At 43.2% G+C, this 21031-nt stretch overlaps 2 protein-coding genes across 8 annotated transcripts in view; one reads left to right on the top strand and one right to left on the bottom strand.

The window, feature by feature from the left end:
- LOC135093034 (beta-glucuronidase-like) overlaps nucleotides 1-17947 on the top strand; it is a 21345-nt gene extending 3398 nt beyond the window's left edge. For 4 of the 7 annotated variants that reach the window (XM_063991895.1, XM_063991898.1, XM_063991900.1 and 1 more), the window contains 13 exons: nucleotides 186-423; nucleotides 1021-1109; nucleotides 1575-1668; nucleotides 2189-2364; nucleotides 2533-2675; nucleotides 3245-3453; nucleotides 3987-4130; nucleotides 5202-5374; nucleotides 6045-6188; nucleotides 6889-6973; nucleotides 10975-11151; nucleotides 12061-12199; nucleotides 16859-17947. In XM_063991895.1, the coding sequence (XP_063847965.1) occupies nucleotides 186-423; nucleotides 1021-1109; nucleotides 1575-1668; nucleotides 2189-2364; nucleotides 2533-2675; nucleotides 3245-3453; nucleotides 3987-4130; nucleotides 5202-5374; nucleotides 6045-6188; nucleotides 6889-6973; nucleotides 10975-11151; nucleotides 12061-12199; nucleotides 16859-17028 (1981 nt within the window). In that variant the 3' untranslated portion in view covers nucleotides 17029-17947. Of the gene's footprint in view, nucleotides 1-185; nucleotides 424-1020; nucleotides 1110-1574; nucleotides 1669-2188; nucleotides 2365-2532; nucleotides 2676-3244; nucleotides 3454-3986; nucleotides 4131-5201; nucleotides 5375-6044; nucleotides 6189-6888; nucleotides 6974-8507; nucleotides 8590-10974; nucleotides 11152-12060; nucleotides 12200-14318; nucleotides 16361-16858 lie in introns of those variants that run through there. The other 3 variants (XM_063991897.1, XM_063991901.1, XM_063991896.1) reach the window with 2 other exon arrangements.
- LOC135093040 (centromere protein K-like) lies at nucleotides 17785-20840 on the bottom strand. Its single transcript, XM_063991910.1, has 4 exons — nucleotides 20390-20840; nucleotides 19847-19980; nucleotides 18923-19001; nucleotides 17785-18602 (listed from the first exon to the last, which is right to left on the bottom strand). Exons 1-4 carry the CDS (start codon nucleotides 20720-20722, stop codon nucleotides 18399-18401), a joined length of 750 nt encoding a protein of 249 aa, XP_063847980.1. The 5' UTR covers nucleotides 20723-20840; the 3' UTR covers nucleotides 17785-18398.
- Nucleotides 20841-21031: the final 191 nt, after the last annotated feature.

Below are 21031 nucleotides of genomic sequence, written 5' to 3'. Positions count from 1 at the left end.
TTTATATTTTTAATTCACAAGTTTTTTTTTCCTGTCACCAAGTTTTCCTTCTCGACTCACTAAAAAAATCGTGGAAAATAGGGAATTAAAGGGCTAGACTTAAAGTGCATTATTACACCCCTACAAGTGCAGAGAACATCACTCTTGTACTAAACTGCATCCCTTACTGCCTTACCCTTCCACAGACAGAGGCCAGCAATGACTCCACCATGGCTCCACCTTACCGTGCTTGCCCTGGGGTGCTTGAGGGCGGGTGCGCTGAGTAAGAATGTGGGTGATGCTTCTTGGGGGGGCCTGTACCCACGGGAGTCGCCCACCAGGGAGGTGCGGTCGCTGGACGGGCTGTGGGACTTCCGCCTCGCCCCGCTCCTGGACCCAGACAAGGGCTTCCGGGAGCATTGGTACAGCCAGCCCCTCAGCCAGGTAGGTGGTCTGGCCCAGGAGACTGTCTTGCTGAACTTGTCTACTAAATGCTCTTGCTAAATTTATAAAGTAGACTGAAATTTATCTGTTTAATTTACTCGGTTTACTTATATTGTAAATTCAAGTATATTTGCTTATCTCATTTGTTAGATTTATATAGTAAGCTCATGTTTACCTGATAAAGTTATATGGTAAACTTTACTTTATCTGCTAAATTAACTTTCTAAGTTTCTGTAGTAAAGTTGTATTTATTTGTTTCATTCACTTGCCAAATTTATATGTTAAAATCAATATTTTATCTGCTAAACTCAATTGATAAGCTCACTTGCAAAAACTCATCTGCTAAACTCACTTAGATTCCTCTAATACCACCAATTTACTTGACAAACGAGGAACTTTACCACCATTAAGTGTTTATTCCTTCAGTCCAAATAGAATTGTTATACACCATTATCCCCCAATTTAGGATGACCCTTTTGACCTTTCAACCAGGACTGGCACCTCAGTGGACCTTTTCTTCTTCTTCTTTTCCCCCTTGGCCAGTTCCCTTCACATAAAAAAATGACTTGACTCTTGACTGTCTTGCATGGGCGGCAGACAGGGGCGGTGATCTCCATGGCCGTCCCCAGCAGCTACAACGACATCACACAGGACAAGGCACTGCGAGATCACATCGGCTGGGCTTGGTGAGGCTGTGAGGTGGTGATGGGTTGGTTCTGTACGGTGTCTTGGTTTTTGTTGTTCTGTTTCAGTGCAGTGTTAAGTTCAGTGTTCTGGTTCTATGTGAGGATGATAAAGTTATGTTTCTTTGTGTTGGTTATTTTATATTTTGTTTGTTTTGGTGTTGGTGTGGTGTGAAAGTTTTCTTCCTTCTTGCTTTCTTGGTCTTCTTATTCCCTTTCTTTTTTCTTTCCTTCCTTCATTCATTCATTCATTCAGTTACGAGTATTCTTTCCTCCCTTACATCATTCACTCATTCATTCTTTCCATCCTCCCTTCCTTCTTTCCTCTATTTTACACTTTAGCATCATAAAACCATTTCTATTTTCCAAGTGTGATGTGTTTAAGTTCCCATTCCTTCCCTCCATCCATCAATCCATCCATCCATCCATCCAGCACAGCACCATTACCTGACTGTCTCCCTCCCCAAGGTACGACCGCACTTTTTACGTCCCGATGCGTTGGCAGGAGGACAAGCTGAGGGTGGTGTTACGGCTCGGCTCGGCTCACTATAACTCTATCGTGGTATGTATTAGTAGCAGTAGCAGTAGTAGTAGTAGTAGCAGTAGACTGATTTTATGGTTCAGGAGTGTGTTTGCATGAGTGTATTGCCCCTGTGATAGCCAGCATGGGTTTCTATCTACAAAGGCTCTTCTTTTGTACCTTTGACTTGTTCTGGGTGGGTTCGGCACTTTGGGTTGCAAGTGTACAGCTTCACCACCTGTCAGTGTGTGAATGAAGTGTTGTGGTATTAGTAGTACAAAGATTTCATCCTCTCTCTCTCTCTTTCTCTCTCTCTCTCTCCCTCTCTCAGTATGGGGTGATATATTAATATTTCTACAAGCTCATATCCTTTCTCTGTCTCTCTCTTGCTGTCAGTATATGAATGGAGTGATGTAATAATATTTGTACAAGGAACGCGTAATATATAGATAGATATAGACAAAAAACTCATCCTACCTTTCTCTTTTCCCTCTCACAGTATTATCTACACCAATAACTCATCCTCTCCCTCTCTCTCTCTCCCTCTCTCTCTCCCACTCAGTACGTGAATGGGGTGCAGGTGGCAAAACATGAAGGAGGTCACTTACCCATCATGGCAGAAATCAGCAACCACCTCTCCTTCGTCCAAGAGAACCTGGTCACTGTGGCCATTAACAACACCCTCACCCCCACCACCATCCCTCAGGGCTCCATCCACTTCCAAAACGACCCTACCAGGTGTGTGTGGGTGTAGGTGTCGGTTTGGGGGTGTTAGATGTTGCTTTGCGTGTGTTTGGGTGTGTTTGCCTTACGTGTGTTTCAAGGCACTTATCATTTTGAGAGAACAAGCATTTAAGAACAAAACTCAGCCACTATCTGCTTTCCTGACCCCTTGACCTTCCTCAGATATCCTCCTGGTTACTTCACTCAGAGCTACAACTTCGACTTCACGAACTACGCAGGCATCCACCGGCCAGTCTTCCTGTACACCACTCCCAGGACTTACATAGAGGACATCCTGCTCACCACAGCCATTGACGGGACGAGTGGTGGGTGCTTCTGTCTTTGTTGTGTTTGTACTGGTTGCTGTGGTGCTTGTAATGGTAATATGGTCTTCTTGGCCTCTGTGCAGATTAGGCCGTGCGATAATAGACTTGGTTAATTTCAGTTTGATGTTCGTTGATCAGTTATGTTCATTATTCAGATTTGATAACTCATGGGAGGCAATTAAATACCTCCAAGGTACAGAAAATAATATATGTGACAAATGATAAGGAAATATATCACTTTTTTTCTCATTTTGAATTGGTAACCTTGAATTTCTATAACTCCCAAACCTTTATTAATATTTTCATGTCTTTGCTTTCATTGTCACCTGATGTTTTCTCTAATATATCTGCTTTTTGTCATTTTGAATAAGTAACCCTGAATTTATATAACTTTCCCAAACCTTTATTCTTATTTACGTTTTCTCTAATGCCGTCTTGTGGTACTCCGAACAGACAGCCCTGAGTCCCTATAACATTGTACAGTCACTGTTTTAATGGCATTCTGAGCATACAGCCCTGAATTCCTATAACACTCCAACATTCCCATAACCTTTTCAAACCTCCTTCAGGCATCGTCAACTACACCATCATAGCGGGCAGCACTCGCATGGGGCCGCACCGCCTGGGGAACATCGGCTGCTCCCTGAAGGTGTTAAATCAAGCAAGGAAGTATGTGACCAGCGCCATTGGGTGTCAGGGAACCATTGTGCTGCCCAACGCTACCCTCTGGTGGCCCTACCTCATGTCTGACGACCCAGGCTACCAGTACACTCTCATGGTAGGCAGCACAGGGGGTGGATCTCTGTTTTTTTAGCTTGATTCAGCGTCTACTTCTTCTGGTAAAGTTATTCCTCATCCACAGGGCCAGGTAATGAGCACCCAGGGATAAGGAAAGTCTCAGAATTAGTGTCCTCTTTTAAAATGTCTCTGAGCTCCCAGAGTCTTGATATGTAAAGAGAAATGGCTGATTATAAGGTTATATGGTTAAGTAGAAACATTGCCATCACCACCACCATCACCATCACCGCTAATCATTGCCTTGATGTCCAGTACTGTCATTTTTTGCCAGTACCTCATCATCCTTCACCTTTTCATCATCACTATCACCACCACTAATCATTCACTGCCTTGATGTTCAGTACTGTCATTTTTGGCCAGTAGCTCTTTATCCTTCACCATCTTATCCACCCACCACTGAATGTTGACTTGGATATAAACACCATCACCATCACCATCACCATCACCCTTGACATTCACTACTTACTATGATCTTTGGCCACACCTGCAGCTCACCACTGCCTCCACTCACAGGTTGCGGTGTCAGGAGCAAGTGGAGACCTGGACTTGTACCCACAGAAAGTTGGCATTCGCTCTGTTGGCTGGAACTCCACCACCCTCACCATCAACGGGGTGCCTGTGTATCTGAGGGGCTGCGGCAAGCACGAGGACGCCGATGTGAGTGATGTGTGGTAGGTTAGGTTAGATTGAGTAATGGTAGGTTTGGTTAGGTTAGGTTTGGTTAGGTTAGGTTAGGTTAGATTGAGTAATGGTTGGTAGGTTTGGTTAGGTTAGGTTAGGTTAGGTTAGATTGAGTAATGGTTGGTAGGTTTGGTTAGGTTAGGTTAGGTTAGGTGAGTAATTGAGTGATGGGTGGCAGGTTAGGTTAGTGATGGGTGGTGATTGTGGTGCTTTTCATTTCGAGGTGATTTTGATCTTGTTGAGGGTCGTACTTTCTTTGCTTGTCCTTTTTTGTTTTTGTGTTTGTTGTGAAATGCTCCCTCCTTCCTTCCTTCATTCACTCACTCATTCATTCATTCATTCATTTATTCATTCATTTATTCATTCCTTGCCAAATATTCTTTCCATATGTACTATAAAACACTTCTTTTCTTTTCTTCCTTGTTGTCCTCATGAAATCCTTCCTTCCTTCCTTCCTCCAGTACCTTTGAGATAATAACCACAATGCCACCAAACAAACTTTTCCCCTCTAAATAAAAATAAAAAAACAATATTGAAAGCACCACTGCCTAACACAAACAATTCATCATGTAAGAGAGCTGGCTTAGGGCAACAAAACTAAAGTAAAAAAAAAAAAAAGACGAAAAAAGAAAAAAAAACTTACACTGACTAACTAAACACCAACACAGCATTGAAAGCACCCACTCCTTAACACAAACAGTTCATTCATCACATTAACCCTCACACTGCTACTCATCACATCTTTCCCTCATCACCAACCACGGAGACATTTATCTTACATCCACGTCTGTATCACATTCACCGGAAATTGTAAAAAAAAACATATTCTTCTAATCCTTTACTTATAGACACTTATATGATATCACACGCCATTTTTAGTGTCCGGAATCGTTAAATATCACAAGGAAAGGTTTAGAAGACAGGCACTCTACTCCCCCATCCCTCAAGGACATCACATGTTATTCTTGGTGTCCAGAATCATTAAATATCTCAGGGAAAGGTTTAAAAGGAAGACAAGCACTCCACTCTCCCATTTTCCCCCCACAGATCCGAGGGAAGGGTCTGGACTACCCGCTGATGGTGAAGGATTTTAGTTTGCTCAAGTGGCTGGGTGCAAACAGTTTCCGCACGTCTCACTACCCCTACGCTGAGGAGATAATGGACATGGCCGACCAGGAGGGCATCATGGTGGTGGATGAGGCGCCCGCTGTTGGCCTCAGGTAATGGTGGTGATGGTGGTAAGGGTGGTGGTTATGGTGTGGTGTGCTGGTGTTGTGTGGTAGGTTTTTCTATTCTCTCTCTCTCTCTCTCTCTTTTATTGCATAGGGAAATTACTAGTTTGTTGTTTTGTTTGTCTTTTATGCATTGAAGAAAATTTGTGTGGTTTTATCTATGAAGCAGTTACTATTTTTTTTATTTATATATCTATTTATTTATTTATTTTATTTTTTTCTTTTATTTGTGTGGTTTTGTGTACTGGAGAATGACTCGTTATTTTATTTATTTCTTTTTTGTTTAATTTGATGCATAGGGTAATTACTTCTTACTGTTCTTTTTTTTTTCTTTTTTTTTATTTACTTATATGTGAGAAATATGTATGCTTTATTTACAGGGAAGTTAATCATTGCTGTTTTGGTTTTCTTCTTGCTCTTCCTCCTCTTCATCTTCTAAATCTACCTCTTCTTGTTCCTTATGTATGTGAGGGAGACTTAAAATGGTATCTTCTTCCTCTTCTTCATCTTCTTAATCTTCCTCGTCTTGTTCCTTGTATACATAAGAGAGACTTAAATGGGTGTTTTCTTCCTCTTCTTCATCTTCTCAATCTTTATCTTCGTCTTCTTGTTCCCTGTATACATAAGAGAGACTAATGACCTGTATGTATTTTGCCAGTGGGTTCGGGGAGGAGCTGATGAAGAAGCACATGTCGGTGATGCAAGAGCTGGTGCGGCGCGACAAGAACCGGCCATCTGTCATCATGTGGAGTGTTGGAAATGAGCCACAGTCCAACCAGGCAGCTGCTGAGGGATACTTCAGGTGAGCAGGAGCGAGAGGAGCTTAAGGAGGAGGAGGTGGAGGAGGTGGTGATGATATAGAAGATGGGGCAAAGAAAGTGATGATGGAGGAGTTGGAGGAGGAGGTGGTGATAGCAGAGGTGACGGAACAGGAAATGGTGATGTAAGAGGTGGTGGTGGTGGTGGTGGTGATAGAGGAGATGGGGCAAGGAAGGTTATGGTGGAGGAGATGGAGCAGGAGGTTGTGATAACAGAGGAGATGGTGATGGAGAAGGAGGTGGAGGAGGTGATGTTGATTGTAGTAACAGTGCTTCTAATCTAGTCTTACCCACAGTGCTTCTATGCAGATTACTCCTTAAAAAAAACCTTAAAAACTCCTTCATATTACTCTGTGATCAGTTGTGCTCTAACCTGATTTGTGACTGGGGAAATATTTGTTGGGATGTGCTGTGAAGGAAACATTTGTGCCATAAACTTATCTTTTGGTGCTGCTCACGGCGTCCAGGGGTTGGGAGTGGAAAGATAGAAGTGGCATGTTTAAGTGGGCGCCCAGTACTGACTAGCTGTGACTGTGGCTACAAGAATGGGGAGGGACCAGTAGGTGTGACTGTGCGTACTATAAGAATGAGACGATTAACTGGGTGGACCTTACAGTAAACATAGAAGAGAGGAGCCGCAGGTACTAAACTAACTGTCAATTCTCAACAAACCTTCCCTTGCAGCAACGTTACAGCCGTCACCCGCGCCTCGGACGCCACACGGCCCGTCACATGTGTTCTCTCGTATGACAAGAAATCAGAGCACGCAGTATGTAGTGTTGGCACGTGGCTCGGGACTGTGTGTGGCGGCCGCTTGCTAGGCTGAGGGCGGGAGAGAGAGAGAGGGAGTGTGTATGCTATATTCTCCATTACCAAGGCTGGGCAGGAGAGGCAGTGTTCAGTGTGTGTGTGTGTGTGTGTGTGTGTCGGTGGTGGGGCAGCATGCTAGGTGTGTTTTCTGAGGGAGAGAGAGGAAGAGGGAGTGTGTGTTTGTTATTCCCTTCATTATTAAAGCTTCTTTATAACATCGCAGTCAGGAGGGCAGGAGTGATGGTGGTAGGTAATGTTGTGTGTAGTGGGAGAGGATAGGCAGTTCTGTGTGTGTGTGTGTGTGTGGTGCTGAGTGAGAGATAGTGAGAGCCAGGCTGTCTGTGAGGGAGGCAGGGAGAGGCAGGCTGTGTGTGGAAGAGGGAGTGAGAGGCAGGCTTTGTGTGTAGGAGAGAGAGAGAGGGAGAGAGAGTTAGGCTGTGTGTGGGAGAGGTTGTGAGGAAGGCTGTGTGTGTGGGAGAGACTGTGAGAGGCAGGCTGTGTATGCGAGAGAAGGAGAGGGAGTTAGGCTGTGTGTGGGTGAGGAAGGGAGGGGCAGGGGGAAGCAGTGATAGGCAGGGGTTGTCATTGCTTTGTACTACCCTCTGTCATGAAGGTGGAGAGAGTAGAGCCATGATTCCATTCCTGCAGCAGCTTCCTTTTCTCATCCTGCGGAGACTGTGATTCAGGCTTTGTGTTGCTTCTGGGGGTTATTGCAGTGTACACCCTTTCTGTGGCTTCTCTTGCACACTTGAACTAGCCACTGGTTTGTTTGGGCTGCCCTGTGTGGGATTGCCAGATTGGAATATAGATAAATAGATGGAACACAGGCCAGCTGATTCAAATGGTTTCAAAATTTAGGTGCTTTTTCTGAGCTGCCCCTTGTGGGATTGCCGATCTGGTGCATGGATAAAACCACAGGCCGTCTGATTCGAGCAGTTTCAAAATTCAGATGCTTTGTCTGGGCTGCCCTATGTGGAACTGCTGGCCTGGTGAATAGATAGAACCACAAGCCCACTGATTCGAACTGTTTCAAAAATGTGGAATTATCTGTCAATCCAAGCTAGGATTTGTCGTAAAGAGGCAGCCAGAACAAGATCTTAGCCTGTATTCCAACTCATTTTGGTATTGTAGAAAGCCTCCCACCAAAGCAAACCAAAAGAAACCAAAGCAGCCCAACCGAAACCAAACCAAACCAAAAGAAACCAAACCAAAGCAGCCCAACCAAAACCAAACCAAACCAGCCCAACTGAAACCAAACCAGCCCAACTGAAACCAAACCAGCCCAATTGAAACCAAACCAAACCAGCCCAACTGAAACCAAACCAGCCCAATTGAAACCAAACCAAACCAGCACAACCGAAACCAAACCAAACCAAAAAAAAACAAACCAAACCAGCCCAACTGAAACCAAACCAACCCAACCCAACCCAACACACACCACACGTCAGACAAAGACCTGACCTGGCGTAAATTAACTGACATACATCCTCCAGGTCAGTCGTCAAGGCCACACATGAGGATGATCCCACACGACCCGTGACCTGCGTACTGAACCGAGGCCCCATAGAGCTGGCCGTAGGTGACCCAGTAACTTATAGTCTTGCCTTATACTAATAACCTGGCTTACTAGTGACCTCTGCATGTTTTAACCCTCATAGTATCTTTCTGTACTTATAACCTGGCTTTGTAGTGACCTGATAGTGAGTATTGGCAGTCAGGTTAAGTGTCTGGCCACCTGTCTGCTTATTTGGTGTCTATTCCTTATGCATGGTCTGTGAGGGGGAAGTGAGAGAGAGAGTCACTTTATGAAGCTGTACTTGGTGTGGTTAATGCTTCAAAATACCCCTTGAGTTCTTTCTTCTTTGCTTTTGAGGGTTTTCATGGTGCGTCAAATTAATTCAAACCTTCTGTGCTGTTATGTAATGTGTGGTTCATGTTTCAGTCTGCTCTCTAGCCTTCTTTGTTGTTTTGAGGGTTTTTATATGGTCTGGCAAGCTTTTAGGGAACCATTGCTAAAACAGGCCCTTTATATCACTTTATTACATGTGGGGAGTGCGTGAAATGACTGTGGGCGCTTTGTTTGTTGCTTTTTTAATCTTATTTTCATGTAGTTTGTCAAGATTTACTAATATAGAGCTTTAATATTGCTTGGTTAATTGTGGGAGTGTGTGAAATGACTGTGGACGCTTTGTTTGTTGTTTTCTTATTCTTTTTTTGTGTAGTTTGTCAAGATTTACTGATACAGCTTTTATATTGCTTGGCTAATTGCGGGGAGTGCGTGAAATGACTGTGGGTGCTTTGTGTGTTGCTCTGAGACTTCCTTCACATAGTACATTAAATTCCTGGGGATCCTAAATAGTACAGACCTTTTTTTATGTGTGGTTTATGTTTGAAAATGGTTCCTGAGGGATTTCTTTGTTTTGTTTTCCATGGTACAATAATTCTCAAAACTCAAAACTAAAAAGAAAAAAAAAAAAAGTCTGTATTCCGACACAATGGATATTATTTGACTCGCATGGTGGTTATGGCAGCACCAGTTGGCAGCCCTGCACACACTAGGGATGGCTGCCACTTAACCTTGTAAATAAACCAGCATATTAACATCACATCAAGCCATGCATACCAACCTTACCGGCGCGACACGTGGTCAGGCGGCAGGCATTGTATCGTTCATGTGCCACAGACACAGTTTCAGGAGGCACTGTAGCTCAGATATTTGTGGAACCCTTATTAATATAGACTCTATGGTACGTCGGTAAGTGTGGGCTATGTTTTTTCCACCATATTTGTTTTTCTTCTCCCACCATATATTGAAAGAAGGGGAGAAATAATATATATCAGGTCTTTTATGGAGGTTTCGCATGATCTCAGTATAAGATTAGGTAGCGACACACACACATAAGGAACTGCTGCAGGAAGAGAAAGGTGTATATGACAGATAATTGAGTAAAAAGAAGGATGAATTGACTCGAGCCGCCACAGGAATGGAATCACGTAAAACAAAGACAAAGAAGAAGTTGCTGCAGGAAGGAAAAGACGCAGATGACAGAGAATTGAGCGAAAAGAAGGATGGATTGACCTAAGCCGCCACAGGAATGGAATCACGTGAAGCAAAGACAAACAAGAAAGGAGAGAAGTGCATGAATGATAGAGAATGAATGAGATAAGAAGATGGACTGGTTGGTTTAAGTTGCTGCAAGAATGGAATCGCGTGACGGAAAGATAGGCGAATATGTACAGGGGAGAATAGATAGACAGGTAGGTGGATAGGTTAATTCAAGGCACCACAGTTACAGAGGTGATTAATTAATGTAGAATAATGTATACCAAGTGAAAGGGAATAAACAAAGGTGCATGGGGAAGAATAAACTTAAAGAAAGGGGAAAAATGCATTGATAAATAGACAGACAGAGAAAAAAAGGGTTAATAGAGAAATAAACAGGCGAACTCGTAAAATAAAGAGAAAAAGACGTTTAGAAAGATAGACAGACGAATTAATTAGAAAAAAAAAGAATAAATGTGTAAATAGATAGAGATAATCACCGAAGTCACCACAATTATCAGAGAGTAAACAAAGTAGAACCAATTGGAATAAGCAAAGGTGTCTGTGTGTGTGCGTGTGTGTGTGTGTGTGCGTAAGCTGTGGGCCTCCTCTGTGCTGCATGGGGAGGAGGGGCGGGGGGTGCATGCCTGCTTTCTAACACTGTATTGCCTCCATGTTGCGATGCTTTTTGTTTGTTGGCTTATAAAGGAAGTGTTTGTATTTATTTATTTACTTTTGTTTATTTATTTATTTATTTTATTTTATTTTATTTATTTTTTTTTTCGTAAAGACTGTGTGTACCTTCAACTAGAGCCTTTTAAAAGTAGTGGAGATGCAGTGATGATGTGTTTTGAGAATATATCCCCTGTATTTCCTCGTTACCCACACATGTCACCCTCCTGTCTCCCTCCACACAGGCCAGCAGCTTGGACGTGATCCTGGTGAACCGCTACTACTCTTGGTACAGTGACACGGGCCACCTGGAGGTCATACAGCTGCAGACCGTCACTGAGTTTACCGAGTGGTTCTTGCTCCACAACAAACCCGTCATGATTTCGGAGTACGGCGCTGGATCCCTCTCTGGCCTCCACATGGTACGGGAACCCAGCCTTGCATGGTTCACTTGGCCTTCTTAGTTTAGGTGATTCTTTTAGTTTTCTCAAATTTAGGTGATCCTCTTTGGTCTCTCAGGTTTGGATGACTCACTTTTTTTTTTTTTTTTATCAGTTTTCATGATTCCTTTTTGCTTCCTCAGTTTGCTTCTTCAGTTTTGGATGATTCTTTTGACGTTCTGTTTTGAATGCATTGTTCCTTAATCCAATACCATAGAAAACCTCCAGTTCACCCTATTACTGCATTGCTTTCTCATCAGACACCATAGATAACCCCCAGTTCATCCTATTAGTGCTGTGTGATGCATTACTCTCTCATCAGACACCGTAGATAACCCCCGTTCATCCTATTAGTGCTGTGTGATGCCTTGCTCTCTCATCAGACACCCTAGAAAACCCCCGAAACTTTATTAGAATCGTGAAAATCCCTGACAGAAGAGAGAGAGAGAGGTAGACTGATGTGAACTCTTGCACTGCAGTATGACAGTGTTTCTTAATCACAAACATCCTAGAAAACCTGCCAAAACTTTATTAGAATCATGAGAACAACCCTGAAGAGAGACAGTGATTGACAGACTAATAGACAAACCAAGACAGATTGACAGACAAAGGTAGCCAGACCAAGAGAGAAATTGACAGATAAATAGACAGACCAAGAGAAAGAGAGAGAGAGTTGACAGACAAACAGTCAGACAGACCAAGAATCAAAGGGAATAAACAAAGGTATATGAGGAAGAATAAATAAAATAAATAGATAGAGAGATTGACAGATAAATAATAGATAAACCAAGAGAAATACAGACAGAGAAACTGTGGAATTAAAGTTACAACAGCATAACAATCACACAGTAAAAGACCCTCACTTAACCTCCCCTCTGTTGCCTCCTACAGGACCCGGCCTTCACCTGGAGCGAGGAGTACCAGGTTGAACTGATGATGCAAAACTTTGAGGCATTCGACAAGCTGCGCAGCAAAGGGTTCTTCGTCGGCGAGATGATCTGGAACTTTGCTGATTTTGCCACTCCACAAGGTAAGTGTTGCATTGTGTTGATGTGTGTTGCTGTGTTTATTTACACACTGTACTGGGTCAGGGTATTGGGCAGTGCTTTTTTCTTGTTTGTGTTCTTATGTGCAAGGTCAGGCTGTCTCTGCTCACACCATGGGGTAGGGATACTTGTGTGTTTTACTTGCTCTGATGTGCACTCCTTGCCTCCATCACCTTCATTCCACATATTTTTATTTCTATAGTGTGTGTGTGTGTGTGTGTGTGTGTGTGTGTGTGTGTGTGTGTGTGTGTGTGTGTGTGTGTGTGTGTGTGTAATAATAATAATAATAATAATAATAATAATAATAAACGGTTTATTATTTAGGCAGTTAACAAACTGAAAATGTACACAGGGGGTGGGGAAATACTTAACATTAATCCTAAAGGTAAGTCTCATCTAGAAGGGACTATTGATTGATGGCTCGCACCATGGTGGGAATCGCACTGAGTCTGTACCGGTCTGTGCGTGGCGCCTTTAGGGGCGTTATCTTGTGTGGTGTCTGGTGTCACAGACCGGGCAAGGCACGTCAGGCGGCAGCATGTTTCTGAGACGTGGATGATGCAGTAGTCCCCTTCCAAACTTCTCCAGAGCCTCTCGGTGCCTGGTGGATAGTCTGGACAGACTCAGGTCAGGGCTTCTTCATAGGGCTTCTTCATAGGTGGTGTATGCAGGGCCAAGGATGACCCTGCACGCCCTTTTCTGTTCACTCTCTAGCTGTAGCTGTTGAGTGTGTGTGTGAGGGAGGAGGACCACGCTGGGGAGGCATACATGAGTTTGGGGAGGATGAAGGTGAGGTACACCCCCCTTAACTCATCTGTCAGCGTCCCCATCAACCTGAATCTGCGCAGCATGTACAGCCTGTATGTAGCTGATCTTACGGTGCTGGCGACATGCTGCTTCCAGGTCAGCTAGTCGTCCACCGTGACTCCGAGAAGCTTGGCACATCGGACCACCTGGAGGGGGTGAGGGCCCACTGTGTGCTGGGGAGGGGGCACTGGTACAGAGGAGGTACAGAAATACATCACCACAGTTTTGCTGTGGTTGATGGTCATCCTGCTCTCCTCCGTCCACGTCCGCAGTCGCTCCAGAATTGCTTGCAGTGGCGAGTAGTGCGGGTTCTTGGTGGAAACTGGGACGCCCATGGTGCAGTCGTCCACATACTTCCAGCGATGGGGGGTGTCAGTGAGGGCGTCGTTAATGAGGAGGAGGAAGCATAGAGGACCCATCTTGGTTCCCTGGGGATCCCACATGTCAGCTGTTGGAAATTAGAGACAGAGCCCTGATAGCGAACGGCCTGACACCTCCCTGTGAGGAAGTCGGCTAGCCACACTACCAGGATAGGAGGGAGACCCAGACTTATTGCCTTGCTGATGACAATAGTGTGATCAACAAGATCAAAGGCTTTTTTGAAGTCCACAAAAGCAACAGCTAGAGAGGTGTTTCGCTTGTCCAGGTGGCTGTGGATGAATTCAAGGAAGCTGGTCAGGTAATGGGAGGTGGAGGTGGCTTTAATATTTCCAAACTTTCTGATATCCACGGTATTACAAGTTGAAAACAGAAAAAACTGAGCCGAGGCTGCTCGAGAGCGCCTAAGGTCACACGTCCTGCCCGTGTGAGGTCAAGACGGTGTGTGTGTGTGTGTGTGTGTGTGTGTGTGTGTGTGTGTGTGTGTGTGTGTGTGTGTGTGTGTGTGTTACATCTTATGAGGAATTTAGGATCAAATAAAGACCACTCACCCTAGATATACTTAGCTATAGATAGATAGAGATAGGCCACTGATCTTCACCCAGCCTTATCTAACCTGAAGTGTATCTGAGTTAATCTAATCTGACCTAATGTGTACCTGACCCAACCAACCCTGACCAAACCTAGCATACAGTGCACCTTACTTCTCCCCAAACTAACCCAAACCAAAGCAAACTAAAGCAACCCAAACCAAACCAAACTCAACCCAACCCAGCACAAACTAAACTAACCGAACCTAACCTAACCAACCCAAACCTGAAGAATGTCATTGTATCATAGTGTACACATAAGAGCCAGCACCCGGTTGACTAGCATGAGGTGTCCTGCCATGTGTGTGTGTCTCCCACCAACCAATAGGGAGTAGGCGAGTGGCGGGGAACAAGAAGGGAGTGTTCACGCGCAGCCGGCAGCCCAAGATGGCGGCACACGTGTTGCGCTGGAGGTATCACAGCCTGGCGGGATCGGCACAGCAGCTTGGCAACGCGACGGCACTCTGGCGCCACATCTTCTCTCCTTATTAGATTTTTTTTTTTTTTTCCCATTTATGAGGTTTATTTTTATTTATTTATTTTTTTATGTATTTGTTTTTTTTATGATCTGTTTTTATTGTTAGGTTATTGTGTCTTTTGTACCTTTTTCTTTTCTTTCTTTTTCTTTTTCTTGTTATGTTTTCATTGTTAAGTTTCTGTGTCCTTTTTCATCATTTTTTTTCTTTCTTCTATTTATTTTTTTATTTTTTCATCATTGTTTCTGGTTTCATTATTTTATTATGGTTTCTACTTTTACTTTTGATCACTGTATCTTCCATTCTTTTTTTTTTTTTTCATATCCATCTATTTTTGAAACACTGCTTTTTTTCACATTTTAGATTTATTTAGTGATTTATTTTATATTTTACCTTTATTTTATTTATTTGTATTTTTTTATTGTCTTCAACTTTTTTTATATCTCTATTTTTATATTTTTAAAAGATCATGTCAGGGATGTTGTCTCCTTGTCTTTTTCCCAGCACATTTGTTAATACATTTATAAGTGTTTTTATGATCAAAGGGATTCTTGTCCTGGTTGTTCCACTTATTAGTATGCCAGTGTGTGTGTGTGTGTATGTGTATGTGTGTGTGGACAGTATTTTTATTACATCACATCCAGCAAGAAACAGTTGTCTTTTTCCACTTACTAGATTTCTTTTTCTTATTTTGTTTTATTTTATCTATTTTTATTTATTTATTTATTTATTTATTTTAGATTATTGGCTTCTCTACTTTTCATCTCTATATTTAGATTATTGTCTTCCCACCAACTAGATTCCTTTTACCTTTTTTTAAATCTATTTTTATCACGTCAGGGTTGTTATGCTCCTTTTTGTTTCATATTTCAAGTACATTTATTGATACTAAGTGTTCTATGCACAAAAGTTTGCCAAGTGTGTATGTACGTGTGTGCGTGTGTAGGCAGTATTTTTGTCACCTCACATCCAGGAAGGAACAAGACATCCCATATTAAATAACCAATGCCACTTTGCCTCAGACTGTGATAGTTGTGTGGCCAAACATTGTGGAGACAGTCAGGTTGTGCAATGATTGTCAACACTTCAGTGATCCTCGTGTACAGAATACTAAATTGCTTGCATTATAATTATCACATCCCAAAGTTCCACACTGATTTGTTGTAATGGAATGGGATTATTCTTGTGTGCAATTTGGGTCACTTGTGCTTCAATGTCACTGTTGTTCACTATTACCATCCCATGTGTGAGTGAGTAAGAGAGCTGCACTTCTTGTTATGTTGCTCCTGTAGTTTTTAATGTTCATATTGTATCAAAGGCAGTAATTGTGTTCTTATATGCTGTACTTTCACTAAGACAAGTTTTTATGTACTTATAGATTAAATCACTACTTCGGTTTCTGCTCATAAGAGATTTCTGATCAGGTCGACTCCATGGCCTTGTGTTGAGACAGCTCTTAGTCTAAGCAATATTTTAGCACATGTTTGGGATTATATCATACTCATATCTCTTATACACTATAATTAAGATTTCATTGCTTGCACTTTCATTAATATGTGTTTTTTGGGGAATGAGAAGCAAATTTGTATCTTTCACTGTCATCATCCTGGTACTTGTTGCTTTGTCATGAAATTCTGCAACTGTTGATTGTCCTACTTGAAAGACTGAGCACGTGTACTTGATCCTGCTGTACTTCTGATCCACCTCTTTAAAGGATGCAATTTTGTGACTTTTAAAGCACGAGTCATCCATCAGCTGGCCCGTGAGAGGCTGCTGTTTGCTGAGTGCTGTGTTTTGTGTGACCTGTAATCCAGTGGCTGAGTGGTGCTGACTTGTAAAAGGTGCAGTGTCCTTAAGCTGTCCCATTAAAGGATGCTGTTTGTTGATTCTGTTACTCTTGTGTTTCAAGTGACCCTGATTTTTAAGTTTGTTGGGTGAGTGGTCTTGTGGTCTAGGAGGAGCAAGGTTGTTTTCCCATAAAAGGTTGCAGTTTGGCAGTAATGTGTTGAGTGATGTGAATCTAATTTGTACAATGAGTGGTCTTGTTGTCTTGTAGTGTGCAAGGCCTCCCTCACCTCCCCTACACTATCCCTCATGCACCCAATAACATTCATCACTTCTACCTTTAGAAAAATACAGTTCGTTAGTTCTACCTTAAGTTTTGAGTGGTGTTAATTTTCTTAGTACAGTCTAGTTGTCTTGTAGTGTGCAAGGGTTCCCTCACTCCCCCTACACCATCCCACACCCTCAAGACAACACTCATCAGTTTGCCAATTCATCGTTAAGTTTTGAGTGACGCTGATTTAGCTCATTCAGTGAGTCATCTTGTGGCACCTTCACCGTCTGTACACCACGCTGCAAGGTTCTCACCCCCGATGCTCGCTCCTTCCAGAAATCATCCGGCCGGCTTTTTGTGTGAAGGGCCTCTTCACCCGCACCCGCCAACCCAAGATGGCTGGCCACCTGATGAGGTACCGGTACTGGTCCCTGGCTCAGCAGCTTGATAACACCACAGCACCACAGGGTGACTGGAAGTTCAGGCTGTACTCAGTGAGCCCTTAGACACACTGACGTCAGCTGAATGCCACTGAGTGACTAGTGACGCTGGTGACCCTCAGATGGACTAAAAGGGAGACGTCTGGACTGGAAAGACTTAACACAGTGACATGAAGTAAATGCCCTTGACTGGTGAATTAAAAGAGGAAGACTGGGCTGGATTGACTTGACTGTTGATGAAATGAGTGAAGTAATGTACCATGAAGCACAAACGGCTGCTCTCCTTCTGAGTACAATGACATGGGTTGCTATATATGTACAAGTAATACATTGTATATACCCATTATTTTAGAGCATCATTCACACGCCAAGTGTCGGCGTTTTGAGAGTTGTGATAGCTTTAAATGCACTAAATCCTGTATCTTGTCTTGTCCTGGTGTGTGTGTGTGTGTGTGTGTGTGTGTGTGTGTGTGTGTGTGTGTGTGTATATTTTTATGGGATTAAGTCTAATTCATACCAGATTATTATATCTTTGTTTAATGTTTTTAAGTGTGTGTGTGTGTGTGTGTGTGTGTGTGTGTGTATGAATGAGACCAAGCTGTGAGAGATCAGCTGTGGTCTTGCCTGATGAAGCTATATCCTACAAGAAGCAGTGAATGCTGCACTCAGGCACGGGTGCTGGCCTGGTGCTGACCCTTGAGGCGTGCAGCAGCAGCAGCAGCAGCAGCAGCAGCAGCCACCATCACCTCACCACTCACTCCTCCACCTAAGAGTGTACCCTTTAACGGCTACATGCAGGGATGTACTATTAACAAAACCATGTGTTCCTCAGTTCTCCTGTTACAAAAAATACATTCTCCATATTCTCCAGACATTCAACTGTACACCAGCATTTTGTAATATAAAGCTTTGTAATTTTTTACTTGGTGGTGATATTCCAGCATTTGTATACACTAATATAATATACTTTAGAAAACTAGAAAAATAGTATTATACTCTTAGACTATTATAGTGCATCCTAATGGTCACACTAAAAACAGAAGAAGTAAAACACACAGGTATTTTCACCTAAAAGTACAGCTGACTTAACCTGACACTAACCTAACCTCTCTAACCTGACCTGACCATCTGAACTCTGACTGGAATGACTGATACAAACAAGACTCAACATAAAATACAATTATTCTACATCCCACACCTCTGACCTAACCTAACCTAAACCATCCAAACAACACCTGGAATAACAAATACAAAAGTCAACATCAAACACAACTATTCTCAACACCATGACCACCCACTAACCCTTCAATCTATAAACACGAGGCATTAGGGACAATTAAAAAACCTAACTTAACACCACCCATCCAACTAATATAAACATAACATACAATACAATCCTATCCCAAAGCAGAACTGTTCTCTTTCCTCATCTCCACTCACACCCTGGGGTCAATAAACCTGACACGTGTGATGTCGGTGGGGTGGCGCGTGATGAGGTTGGCACGCAGTAGGAGGTTGATGTGCTCCTCCTCCATCGTTTCATTGAGCTCCACGTAAGGGTCATTTGGCGCATTCAACATCTGGGACACAAAACAGTCCAGCAGCTCCTCCATGTGCTTGATGCTCTCTGGTGTTGACATCTGCAGCAGGAGGAGGAGGAGGAGGAGGTAGTGGATGGAAAGTTTTGTGAGAAGAGGGGATAAGTGTGTGTGTGTGTGTGTGTGTGTGTGTAGTGGCTTATCTGGTATATAGATAGGTTTACTTTTGTTAAGAGAATTGGGCTAAGTGTGTGTGTGTGTGTGTGTGTGTGTGGGATTGCTGGCCTGGCATATATATGATAGATAGATGGAGAGTATAGACAAAAGACTTATGAGGGTGGAGACTTCATGAGACCTGCCAAGTGTTACAAGTTATGAGGTGACAAGCAGCAAGAGTGCAGACCAAAACACACGTTCCTTACTTCTTTTGGGTAGAGAGTCTCCAGAATGAAGTGCATCTGTCCCCTCAGGAACCGGAACAGCGTGGACGTTCTGTTGTGCCTGAAAAGAAGCACCCAAGCATGTACCACTCGCAGGAAAAGTACACAGGAACACAAGGGTTGGTGCAGGAAGCTGTCAGGCCTACACGTGGCAGTCCCTGTACGAAATATGCCTATCTACTTCCATCCGTCATCCCCATCCATATATTTATCTCGTCTTTAGGCCTATGACTGCTAATGGCATGTATGATTTTATTTTTAGCACCCCTAAGCAGTTTAATTCCTTAAAAGTCAAGGTATAAGTACAAAAAAGACTTACTAAATATTTGATGACTTGCTGTGAGTGTTGTCTTAAAATTTAGCCTCTTTTAAACTTATAACCAGACCATAACAAGCTGATGAAAGGTAGTACTGGAAGGGTTAAAGCTCCCTAATGACTCAGCACTAACAACCTGATTACTGAGTCCATTCCATTCATCCACCACTCTATTTGAGAACCAATTCCTTCCTATTTCTTTTATACGTAACTTTTTTGAGCTTAAACCCATTATTTCTTGTTTTATCTTGATTGTGACCCTGAGAATTTTGGTGTCACTCTTGCCATGTCCCTTGTACCACCTGAAGACACTGAAGGACACAAGCGGCCAACAGAAAAAGGGAATTCTCTCGTGCATCAAGTCTATGGTTCACCAATAGCAAGCAGAGTGAAATGAACAAAGTAATCTGGCTGTCAGTGTTTGAGTCACTAATGAGCTTTAAAAAATTAGACAAATGTATGGATGGTGATGATAGGTGAAAACAGGTACACATATTTCATACAGGGACTGCCACGTGTAGGCCTGACGGCTTCTTGCAGCTTCCCTTGTGTTGTCTCTTATGTAGTGAAGCAGTCTGAACGGCACTCACTTCCTCTCCAGTACTACAGCCTTCTCTTCATCTGAAAGGTAGTGGGACTGCAGCTTGTCAAGGGTCTGGCTCACCATCGTGGCTCTCTTCACCTTCGTCTCATATTTCCTTTTCTTCTCCTTCAGTTCCTCCAGCTAAGGAAACAAGAGGGAGATGGAGGCATTAAAACTCTGCTTCCTCATTGGCTCTCATTTTTGTCTCTTCAATGTGTGTGTGCGTGTGTGTGTTGACTCGCCTGGTTGGCTGCTCGTTCATGACATACATGTAGGCAGGTAGAGGTTGTATCTGTGAATATAAAGGCAGCACAGGTCTGTAGGTACGCCGGTCAGCAAGATTTCAATACTATGGGAAGCTTTTCTAACAGCTGTGACTGAGTTGTGTGTCTTATGCTGAATGTTGATAGGAACTCTCTCTCTCTCTCTCTCTCTCTCTCTCTCTCTCTCTCTCTCTCTCTCTCTCTCTCTCTCTCTCTCTCTCTCCTGACCCATGAAGTTGATGCGTGTGTTAGCTTAGGGACAGTTGAGTAATCTCGCCTTGCCTCACCTTCTTCTTATAAAACTCCAGTGTCCTTGCGTTGCAGTGGGCGGTCCGTTGCACCTCCTCCACGGCCAACTCCTGTAGCATTTCCGGGTCGGGGGGCAGCTGCTCTAGAGGCATCTCCTGCAGCGCCTCCAGCTCCCCCTCCAGCATCAACTTAAAGGTTTTCAGGGAGCTCAGGGGAACATTACTGGACAAATTGGGGTTTTTCTTACAAGTCTCTTCATCTCCCGCCTCTTTCCTTATTTCCTCAAGCTCCTCCATTAGTCTGTCGATCATTTCCTCCATGGGTGGCTGGCTGCTGCTGCTGCCGCTTCCCCCAGGCTCCCCCGTGGCCATGGCTACTACTGGGATGATTATTTGACGGGAGGCTGAAGAAGTGATGCTGAGGTTTTGAATCTTTCCCTCCCAGACTCTTGTTATTGTTGTGGTGGTGATGGTGGTGGTCCTCCCCCCTTCCCCCTCTTTCTTCTTATATGGGTATTACACAATGACAAAATATATTAAAAAAGCTCAAATGCCGTTCCCCAAAAATAAAATAGAAATTAAATAAAAAGAAATACATTTTTTTTTTTCTGGGATCTTCATACTTGTGTCATCTCTCATGTTTGCATCTCTCTATTCATCTTGGCTCCTATACCTTACTTT

This window comes from Scylla paramamosain, chromosome 41 (assembly GCF_035594125.1).
Source record: "Scylla paramamosain isolate STU-SP2022 chromosome 41, ASM3559412v1, whole genome shotgun sequence".
In the NCBI taxonomy this organism is placed as follows: Eukaryota; Metazoa; Arthropoda; class Malacostraca; order Decapoda; family Portunidae; genus Scylla; species Scylla paramamosain.
The sequence above is the reverse complement of the archived record's forward strand: the minus strand, read 5'-3'. Positions and strand labels throughout refer to the sequence as shown.